This window comes from Drosophila tropicalis, unplaced genomic scaffold (genome assembly GCF_018151085.1).
Source record: "Drosophila tropicalis isolate 14030-0801.00 unplaced genomic scaffold, ASM1815108v1 contig_393, whole genome shotgun sequence".
Lineage (NCBI taxonomy): Eukaryota > Metazoa > Arthropoda > Insecta > Diptera > Drosophilidae > Drosophila > Drosophila tropicalis.
The window spans coordinates 4,920,193-4,932,205 of NW_027172855.1; the positions used below are offsets into that span (position 1 = coordinate 4,920,193).

Consider the following 12,013-nt stretch of genomic DNA (forward strand, 5'->3'; position numbering starts at 1 on the left):
TTTTCCCATTCTTTATTATTATTATTTATTTGTAGCTATAAATTGTGTAATTCCATCTTGATCTTGTTAATGTTTTTTGATGTTTCAAATTTGCAGCTTTTTTTTTTTTTTGCTTGTCCGATTTCTGTTTTTCATCGCTAATCTGGTTTTTCGTTTTTTTTTCTTTTCTTGTTTTTGCTTTGTTTTGTTTGTCGTTTTTGTATTTTTTTCTTTTCTTTTTTTTTTTTTTTTTTTTTTTGATATTACTTAGGCACTGTGTTCGTATTACATTAAAGAATTAATTTAAAATTTAAATTTAGGTATGTATAAATACATTGTAAAAAATTTTCTTTAAGTTTACCGTTAAACTAAAACCTTGCTTCGCTATATGTACCTATGTATGTATGTATGTATCTATCTTCTTCTTAATTTTTCAATATTTCGTTTGTTTGGTTTTTCTTGTTTGGATTTTCTTATACCTTTTGTTGTTGCTGTTGTTGCTGTTCTTGTTGCTTGTATGTACGTACGTTTTGTAAATATGTATGAATGAACGAATGTATGATGTATGTACGTATGTATGATGTATGTACGTATGTAGTTAGTATGTAGTGATGTATGTTTATGTATGTATGTATCTATGCATGTTGCAAATTGATTTATTTTAATTGTATATCTCTAAAAAGTTTTGAAGTAGAATAAGTTTTGTTTTTTGTTCTCGAAAAGTTATCGATAAAACATAAACATTTTTGTTTTCGTTTTTATTTTTTAAATCAAGTGAAGCAAAGTAACCCAAAAATCTAAATTTAATGGCTAGCTTTAGCTCATGATCTGCTATCATTTTAGTTTCCACTTATGATTTCATTATTTTTTGTTTGTTTTTGTTTTGTTCTCTACCAAGATGCAACACTTATATGCCTAAAAAACCGTTACAATCTGATTTATAAGTAAGTACTCTATATATGTATGTATGATGTATGTATGTTTAATGCAGGTGCTTGTATATATGAGTGTTTGATGTGAATGTATGTATATGCATGGTGTGTGTGAGTGTGTGTGTAGGTGTAATACAAACTAACTGTTTCTTCAGTTTTATCCATTATAATTTCTGCTTAGATTTGAATATTTTTTTTGTTCATTTTCATTTTTGGCTTACGGACATATTTCTATCTGTTAATACTTTCTCATCATCATCAATATTTCCTTTCATAAAAAATTTCGAAAAATCGATATGATTAAAGAAAATTGCAAATTGTTGTTGGCTTTGAAAAAACAAAAAAAAAACTATTACGTTAAATTCAATTTAAAAACTTATAAAATTGCTTGAAAAAATTAATCCTTACACGAACTTACATTTTGTGTGTGTGTGTGTGTTGGTAGCCTATATATTCATATTCATCTGAGTGTGTTCTATCTGAGAGTTAACGTTTTTTTTTTTGTTTTTGTTTATCTTATTTTCTGCTTGTTTAGCTTCATATCTTCTTATCATCATCAACATCTTAAATTTCATCTTCATATTTATCTTCGTGTTGCATTTTACAGTCTCAATTTGGTTTTTTTTTTATTAGTTTTCTTTTGGGTTTTTGCTTAGTTGCTTTTACTCTTTTTTTGCATTTTTCCGTATTTTTGTGTCTATGTATTTAATGTAACCTTCATTATTATTATTATTATTATTATGATTAGCATTAAGAATATTATTAAACTACATCGTACAGTCAATCTGCATATTACAAATATTAAAATTTACCATATACATACATACCTCGTTTAGATATTGATGCCTTAAGAAATTCAAACCAAATCTTAAAACGGAAAAGGCTCGAAACGATAAACAAGAACAAAAGCCAAGAGAACTACGAAATGACATGGCAGGTAAATCGATAATATTTTTAGTAAAAACTTAAGCAAATTTGCAACAATCCTTAATAGTTCTTAATCTGAATGCTATTTTATATAATTCTCACAGATGTTAAAAAAAAAAAACAAGTACAAAACATGCCACCAAATGGTTTTCTTTAGGAGTATTCTTCTTTCAACTCTTTTGCATGTATCTTATGGATTTATCTTCTTGTTGTTGTTGTTGTTGTTGCTTGCCCTATATAAGTTTCATTTTTTGTTTTTAAGTCATTACAAAAGGTGTCTCAGGTGGAATCGTTTTGTCTTAGGAATTTACGCTTAGATATTCTGGTTTGTTTTCGTTTTTGTTTTCACTTATTTCAAATCATTCTCTCTAGTCTTAAAAGGCTAAATACATGGTACGTAATGGCTGGGGAAAAGGGGGGAGTAGGTTGTTTGTTTTTGAGGAGGGAGAGAGCTTTTTTGTGTCTTTGTTTTGTTTTGTTTTTAAAAAGATTTTTTGTTTTTGTCTCTTAGCTTAACTATTGTACCAGTCGAAATTTCCAAAAATTAATCATTTAGTTATGCAAAAAACTTATAAATTCTTATCGTTTCATTCTTTCCTTACTTCCATTGTTTTTGTTTTTCTTTTACTTAGTTGTGGTTGTTAAATATCTAGAGGTATACCTATACAATGGTTATACAACGCTTTCAATCATTAGTTTGCATTTTGGCGCATAATTCGTATTTAGCTTATAGTATTGATTTCTTGTTATAACTATTTCATTTGTAATGTTCTTATAGACGACGATCAAAATGCAAAAAATCAAAAGGGAGTGCTGCAAAAGAAACGCAATCAATTCCTATTCAAATCATAAGAAATAAGCTCACGAAACCCCCCTCCCCGCCCTAAAATACAAAGTTTCTCTGGGACCATCAATGTCAACAAAATTTCTAAGCCCTTTGATAACTTGAAACCACATATGTATGTATGTATTAGGATTAGCATAGTAAGACTAAACTAAACAACTATTTATATGGGGAAAAAACATTTGAAAATTCCAAAAAATGTTCATCAATTTCAATTGGGACCCAAAGTCTATATGCTAATTTTCGAGATTTCGACTTTAAAATGCCCTTTTACCATTGATTTGAATCTCTTACTAAATATTAATTTGAAGTTCAGTTAGAAAAATATGGTCAGTCAAATAGTTTTAAAAATTTTCAAAATTTGTATCCCTGAAACACCATATTAACAATCAACCTCTATCATTAGGTATCATCTGAGTTCGGCAGATTATTAAATCAATTGTTTATAGAAAATTTTACGTATTTGAGCTATTTGATTGAAACGTTTTCACAATTCTGCTTTCTTTTACAAACATAGCCCCTAATTTGGGTCCCTTTCTATTTGCAAGAAAGATTTGCTTAAAAACAGTTTTTAAAGTAACCAAATCCACTCAGAAGAACATTTAGTCTAATGATATCTATATCTATATATAGTCCTATAGTCCCATCAATCCATTTGCTGATTGTAAAGTAAAGCAAAAGGAAACATAAAAACCCGTATACATCAAATGACATCAAAATATAACTGGAAACAAACAGAAACTTAAAACTTCTCCAACATCCAATTAATTTTTACGTTTTCTTTTTTTCTGTTGATAACAACTAATTGGATGCCTGTTGTGTTTATATGTGTTGTTGTTTTTGCTCTTGCTGTATTGTTGGACATTTAAATACAACAAATTTGCTTTGCATATCCATGCGTGGGACCATGTGTGTCTATGTCTTTGTATGTCTCTGTGTGAGTGTCTTGACAAACTTTTATGGCTAATTTTAAACGTCTTATTCATTTGTTTTGCTTAATATGAAAGTGCAACACTTTACAGTTTTTTTTTTCATAATTTTTTTTTTTTTTTTTTTAGTACAATATTTAGATTTATTTTTACTGTTAAATTGATATATAGGTATGTATATATTAATATTTATATATATATATATACGTGTACATACATATATATATATATATAGCTTGTGTATAGTAAGTTGTAATCATATAATTTTACGTTTAGATGCACATACATATATATATATATATTGTATAGATTTTTCTTCTCATTTATTTAGGTTTAAATCATAATTCGTATTGTTTTTTTTTGTTTTTTGTTTAAAGAAATTGTTTTACAATTAACAGTCAGTGTGTTTTGTTTGTAATTTTATTTACTTTAACTATTATTTATGAATATTTTCATCCTTGAATTAGTATTTTTAATTAATTTTCCTTTCATTTTACTTATTTCAAAAATTTGTTTGTCAGTTTTCTCTCTAATCGTAAAATGTATGTTAAATAAAAAAAAAATCAAATATATATAATTTGTTGTTTAATTTCTTCTTTTTTTAGCTTTTTGTTGTCGTTTTATATTTGTATATATATATATATATAAGTATGTATGTAAGTAATATGTCATAAATCAAGAGTTCAGCTTATTAAATTACATCAGGTTTATATTTGTTTGCATTTTTTTTAAAAGATTTTCCTCTGATTTAGTTTTCTAATAGAATTTTGCCCAATTTTGGGTTGGCTTTTGCTGCTTCTGATATAGCTGAAACACATAAAGTTACAAATATTTTTGTATCGCAAACAAAAAAGATACAAAAAAATAATAAAACCTTCCTCATCCTTTGTCACGCCTTCATCTGGTCGCTTCGTTCGCAAATTGTTTGGCCAAGCAAAGAGAACAACTTTTGTGGCACACCTCGTGTACCGCACACAGAAACACACACACACACGCACACCCATCAACGCACCTACATGGTAGATTACAACAAAAGAAAGAAACAATTCGGAAGGCGGTTGGTTTTTTTTTTCAAAAATTGAAACGTTTTCCATACGTTTTTCTTTTACTTTACTTTTTGTGGTTGTTGTTGTTTAGTTTTTCTCTCACTTTCATGCATATGTATATAATTAATATAAAATGTAATTTAAATTGTAATTTAAACGAAATTAAATTAGGAATTTATAACTGTAGGACTGTTTGCTGGTTTGTTTTTTTTTTTTTTTTTTTTTTTTTTTAGTTTGTAGTTTCTTTAGTTAATTTTAAATGTAATAAAAACAAATTATACCAAGTTTACTAAGCAATAAATCACCGAAAAATAAAGTAAAGTAAAGTAAAGTATATGTATTATATATATATATGTATATATAAATAGATATATATATATAGATGTGGTATGTATATATATATAAATATTATGTATTTGTAATTAAATGTATTGATTTGTTTTTTAGTTTACTTTTTAGCTTGCTTGTGTTTTCTTCAAATTAAAAATTAGTGTATGAATTATACTTTGTTTTTTTTTCTAAATAGCAAAAAAATTATTACTTCATATATAAGAGACGTTATATGTATATAGATGTATGCAGTATGTATGTATGTGAACGCGTACGGTAAATGTATTAGCATTAAGAAATTATTATTTATGTATGTAATAAATTGTAAAATCGCAATCAATATATAATCAATTATACTTTTAAAATATATATAGTTTGTTTGTTGCTGTTGTGTTTTTTTTTCTCCTTTTTGCATTTTTGTTTGTTTTTTTGTTATGTTTGTTTTTCTTCTTCTTTTTTTTTTGTTTCTTTCAACTTGTTGTACACACATTGTATAGAGTAAATATGTATAAGTAAATTAAAGATATATATGTGTGTAAATAAATCAATGTTTTTGCTGTTTATGGGAGGGGCGTGTTGTTGTTGTTGCTGCTGATTTTGTGGGTGTGTGCGTGTTGTTTTTTTGTTGTTGTTGTTGTTTGTTGTTCTTGTTGTTGGTTGTCTGCTTGGCAAACGATGAAAATTTTGATAGAAAACAAATTGGGCAACGCAACTCTAAGCATCGTTTTTTTTCTCCTTCTTTTCTCTTATTTTCGTTTTCCCTATTACATTTTGCTCTATTATTTCTGTTGTTGTTGGTTTCTTTCTCTTTTTAACCTAAATCTCTTCTCTTGTTCTCTCATTTAACTGTAGTTTTTAAATTTACGTTTCAGTTTGTTTTTTTTTTTTTAGTATATATATTATATATATGTATATATAAGTATGTATGTATATAGTTTTTCTTTATGTATATATTTGTTAAGAGTGTTTTTGTTTCGTATTTTTTGTGTTTTTTCTCTCATTTTTTGTTTGTTTCTTATGTTCATCGATCATCATCATTATCATCCACCATCATGCTGCATCTTATTCAACTTCTGCTTCTTTGACTAAATAATAATCCAACGCACTATATAAATCTAGTTTTCAAGTTCAACTTTCGCTTAAGATGTAAACGACGACGTACGCTTATTAATTAGGTTTCATTTTGTTTTTGTTTCTTTATATATGTAGTTTAACTTTTAGCTAGTTGTTTTTGTGTAACATAAACTGCGCCCACTTCCTTTAAATAACCACAACACTCCACAAACAACTAACTTCCCCATCACCCATACAAAGCCCCAGTGACAGCATTCCCTCCTCCTCCTCCGCCAACTTTCGTTCTCTCTCTTTGTCTCTGACTCTTTTGGGACTAAGGCAAGTGTTTAATACACTGTACCTTGTCGACCCTTCTTAAAGAGAAAGAGTAAGGAGAAAAAAGTGATGGAGATGAAGAGTTGACACAAAGGGTATTATATAAACGGGTGAGGGGGCGGTGGCAGTTGAGAGGGGGGATACATGGAAGGAGCGGGCGGTAAGAAGAGTTTTTTCTTGCTTGCTTTAAAATGTACAATTTCGAATTTGTATTTACTAATTTTTTTTTTCTTTGTTTTAGTAATTAAATGTGTTTCCTCTCTTATTCTTTTTTCGTTTGCTTCCTTCATTAATAAAATCATAATTTTAAGCTTATGTTCCTCTCTATTTATGAGTTGGTTGTTGTTTCCAATGTTGTTGATTAATTAGCTAAATGTGATACTTGGTAATTCTATTCTGTTAATCGGGTTAGTTCTTATCTCATCTATGGATCTCTGACAGATAGAGAGGAAAGCTGGCTGGGTGGTGGTGGTGGGGAAGGCGCATGAAAATGATTTTATATATGCGTGTGTGTGTTTGTTTGTTTGTTTGGATGTGTGTGTTGTTGGTTGATGCATTACATACTCATTACTATATAGAACATATATATATATATCTATGAATCTGACTTGTCGCTAGGTAATTTTTACTTTTCTGTTCTTTTTCGATTTTTTTTCTTCTTTTTTGTAAAATTATAAGTTGTACAAAGAGTTATACATATGTTTATATATATATATATATGTTAATTTCAACAACTGATCTGAACTGAAATAAAAAATTAAAAAAAAAAAAAACGAACCGACGACGCTTTAGCTTACAATTACCACCATCATCTAATTTCTGTTTTCTTCATCATTCACCACACCTCGAGACTTAGCGACGAGGACGACGACGACGCGAGCACATCCGGATCTGCTGCTGTTCTTAGCTTCTCCATCTTAAACAGCCTGAGAGGCTGCATAAGGGGGGCTGTGTGGAGCTATCGTTGCCATATGCTGACCTTGGCCCGGCTCCATAATTAGATGCACCCTCTTGTTTAACATAGTTGCTATAATCATAATCATAGCCAGATCCATAGCCGCCGTAATCGTATTCGGAGCCAGATTTCGAGGCCGAATTGCCGGGTCCAGTGCGTCCAGGCATTCCACCAACAGGTCCAGTTGTCGATGGACCACCTGCAGCCCAGGTCTGCGCACGTGAGTACATATCCGTTGCAGATCCAGCTCCAGCTCCAGGCGCTCCAGTTGGACCAGCCGAATTTGGTGGCATATTCCATGAGTTCCAGCTGCCGCCGCCCGATGGTCCGGACGGGGCACCTGTTGATGTTGAATTGTACATGTCATAGCCGCCATAGCCCTGGGTCTGTTGTGGACCAGCATAGTTCGACCATTGGGGTGGTGGGCCCTGGGGGCCGGGTGGTGCACCCCAGCCTTGGTACGAGCCAGGACCACTGTTGCCATAACCATAGCCTTGTTGCTGCGGCGATGTTCCCCAGCCCTGATAGCCGGGCATCATATTGGGTGCTCCAATTGGCATATTCAATGGTGGGCCACCCATTTGACCGTTCTGGCCTTGCATCATGTTAATGGGAGCGTGATGAGGTCCCCAGTGGCTACATTCGTTGCCCAACTTGCCATAAGCACCACCCACAGCACTGTTATTGGAGTTTTGGCCACCAGACCCGTCCCTGGGTTCAGCTTTCTTAATTTCCACCTGAAATCCACAACAAAAAAAGTAGTTTAATAAAAAAGCCGACGAAAGGTATATTATAAATGATTTTTGCAGAATTGTCTGCAAAAAAATATCTCAACAAAAACAGCTCAAAAATATCGACTATAATTTGTGTAAATTTTGGATGCAAACGATCAACCATTTTTTGTTTTTGATTTCTTAACTCACCTGCTTGCCATTCAAGTTGATGTACCGCTCGTTGGTCACATGCTCTACGGAGGATTCCTCCTCAAAGGACAAGAAACCAAATCCCCGCGATTTCTTTTTCTCCTGATCGTACATGATAACCACTTCAGTCACCTTGCCATAACGTCCAAAGAACGTACGCAAATCCGTTTCCGTTACATTCGATGGCAAACCACCGAGGAACACCTTATAGCCGCCCCCCTTCTTCGGTTTCTGCAATGTACGGGGATTGCATGGTTTCGGATCAATAGTACGACCATCCAGAGTATGCGGTCCATTCTGCAGCACATGATTCACATTGGTGGGATCGGCAAAGGTAACGAAACCGAAACCGCGGGAGCGTCCACTTTCGTTATTCTTCATTACCACACAGTCGATAATGTCGCCGAAACGGCAAAAATACCGCGACAAATTCTCCTGCGTTGTCTCCCATGACAAGCCACCGACGAACAGTTTGCCCCTTTCATCTTCCTCCATGATATTGTTTTGATGATTGTGTCCTGCAATGGCGCCGGGTAGGTTTTCAATAATTGACGTAATTTTGCTGCTGTTTTGCTTAACGGTTTACGAAAGAAAAAGGTTATTCCTGCTGCAAGTTGAGTTACACGATCAAATTTTTTTTTACACTGTTGCTTGCTGCTACAGTTGCAAATATAAAAGAGTATATGTAGCTTTTGTTTGTTGTTGGTTGTACAAGGTTGTTGTTGCTGGGTGTTTGTTGCCAAAGTTCTTGTGTTGCTAGATTTTTTGTTGGTGTTGTATGTTGGTATTCAAAATTGTTTAAACAAAAGCCAAGACGTTCACACGTAACTTTCTAAATTGGTTGATTAAGCGGATGTTAAAGGCGGCACATGAAAAAGAAATAAAGATGCATAAAACAGATGAGTAAAATATTGCAAGTACTAATGTGAATTACCATACATAAATTGATAAAGTGGTTATGTTCTTATAATTAGCTTACTTATCAAATATAACGGCATTTTCCCGTTAATATTCACTAACTAAAGATGTTCAGGTCATCAAAGAATGCGTTAAATTGTAATTCTTACTTTGACTAAAGCAATGCGTAAAAAGAAAAATATCCATCTTAAAATTCGCTACAACTTGTATAATGTATTTTCTTTTATGGCGTTCAAGACCTTAAATATAACCCTTCTTCTCTTTAGGCAAATTTCACAGAAATCATCAACTATGTATGGATGTATTTGTGGTGGACTCTACCTAGGTGCGAAACTAGGTGGAAACTATGGACAGGGAGATGACAAAACTCAAGCACACACACATACTTGGTGTAAAAAGAGAAGCGACCGAAATAGGCATTTAAATGTATTGTTCGCACACACACACATACACACACACTACAAACCGATAGATAATTATGAAAGGCAGAGCGCCGCAGACAGAGGCAGGTAAAGGTGAGTTGAACAGCAGAAACAACAACCGGCCGGTACCTAAATATCCACACATGCAAACATTTTCCCTCTTGGACACACACACTACGCTCTCTCACTCTCTCCATGTATCTGCGTGATTTTTTTTTGCTGTCTAACTGCTTTTTTTTTGTACACGTTCACAAGTTTTTTTTATTGTTCGGTTGTTTGCAACGCTCCGCTTGCTCTCTTCAATGTGTGGTTTTACAAGCGAGTCGATTGCCTTAGCCGGATTTCGTCTTCCTCTGTCTGAACATCTTCATCGTCATCATTTGTTCGTTTCTTCCTCATTTTTAACACTCTTCCACGAGAAAGTCTAGTTTAATTGTTTTCTTTTTGCTGTGTTATAACATGGTCTAAATGTATGATAAATGCAGTTTCGCCTCTTTCTTAGCCATGTCCCAGCCACAGCACAAGGATTCTCAAAAAAAAGGTAATCAACTATAATCTACGAATCATTTGACGATTCATGTTCAAATATGTATAAAAATATTTATCTCAACCGCTACATGCTTATATGACTAAGACTAAATAGGACGGAAATTTCGTTAGAAATCAATCTATCTAAAAGAAGGCAGTTACAAATGATAAGATATCCGTGGCATGTACTGAACTTTTTAGATTGGAATTTTTAACAAATACAACGCATAATGTTTGTAAGATCACTTGTGGTCGGTCATTTCTTTAACTTCTTTGCGAAACTTCAGCTATTTACGTTTAATTAATAACAAAAAGATCCTCCTTAACCCTTTATTTCTGTAATCACGTATGCCGTTACTTGCTTGGGAACAACGAACTTTGTTATTGTGTTACACTCTCCCTCCTTCATCTCTGTAACTATTTCACACCACGCAACGCACACGGCCAACAAGGTGAAAAAAATTTAGTACACGCCGGTTCACAATAATTTGCGCGCCTTTTTATGTTTTGTTTGTCAATTAATGTAAGAATACGCACTTATGTAAAACACAGAACTAAACTCCTAAAAATATATTTATTACAAATTGTAAACATCACTACTATACAATTAATAATACATTTAGTCTTCACAATTTTCCATTAATAAGTTGAATGCATGCGTATGCGTCCGATTACGATTAGTTATCGATAATTCACGACACGGCATGGGCAGGCGAGAGAGAGAGAAAGAGAGCGGGAGGCAGCTAAACAAAAAAAAAAAGTAAATGCCCTCAAAATGACAAAAACACTTGACTAGCTTATTTTGCTTGTTGTTGTAAATATTTAAAAACTTTTTTTATTTCCTGGCCTTATTTACACAAAAACAAACGCGCAATGAGTTTGCATGAAATAGTCGTGGGAAATTCACCACGACGACAGAAGCAGGCAGGCGGTACAAAAAAAAAAACAAAATGGAAGACCCGATGACGAAAAAAATGCTTCAACAAAGAAATCTGAAGAATTGTTTTTGTAGGCCTAAAAATACTGAAACACTTTCCAAATAACTGGCATTTAGTATAACTTTAAAAAAGTCGTGGGCACCGGTTTAAAAATATTTGAAAAATATTTTCCAACTAACTTGGTTTTCAACTACGCAATTTTTAATTTCCCAAAGCTTTTTCTTTTTTAATTTCGCATGATTTTTGTATTTTGCACCGCAATCTTTGAATTGTAAATGTATTAGTGTAAAGCGAATGGCCGCCGCGCTCCGTATACTTATGCGTGTATGTGTGTGTATGCATTGGTGTGCGATGTTATACATAGCATTTTTTGTATGTATAAAAATATGAAAATTCCCACTTTAAATACGGCAAGACTAAGGCGGAATAATTAAAACGATCATAAAAGATTTAACTTAGTTGAGTAGGGTATATTTATAATTGATTTTGAATTCGGCTTTATACTCAACGACACTCACTTGCCACCACAAAAAGGCAGCTGCGTCAATTTTTGTTCCCCCTCGCTTTTGGAAAGGAGGCAGCACAGCATTTTTTTTTACGTTTGCGTTCTCTTTTCTTTTGTTATGTAAAATGTAGTCTTCAATTAGTATTTCGTTGCTTACCGTTTGTGCCAGGTGTTCGTCTATGGTTTTTTAAAGATTTCGCACTGCAAATTCACTAAATTTAAGTGTTTTTTTCCTTAAAAAACTAGCTTATAAATAAATTGTATGATTTTGATGCATACGATATATAACCTAACTTATGATAGAAAGAAAGCCACGTTTAATGTTTAATAATCGGTATATCGATAAATTACCGAACAACCACCACCCCTTCGCCAATGCACCAGCATTCGATTAATAGCTACTGTTATCGATAATAAGCCGCTTTTTGTACGCACTATTTAATATTTG

At 32.6% G+C, this 12,013-nt stretch overlaps 1 protein-coding gene across 1 annotated transcript; it reads right to left on the reverse strand.

The window, feature by feature from the left end:
• Positions 1-4,347: 4,347 nt before the first annotated feature.
• Hrb27C (Heterogeneous nuclear ribonucleoprotein at 27C) lies at positions 4,348-11,883 on the reverse strand. Its single transcript, XM_068284901.1, is given in 4 exon segments — positions 4,348-7,323; positions 7,325-8,068; positions 8,255-9,086; positions 11,723-11,883. Coding segments are annotated over 3 exon segments (1,269 nt in total). The 5' UTR covers positions 8,750-9,086; positions 11,723-11,883; the 3' UTR covers positions 4,348-7,293.
• Positions 11,884-12,013: the final 130 nt, after the last annotated feature.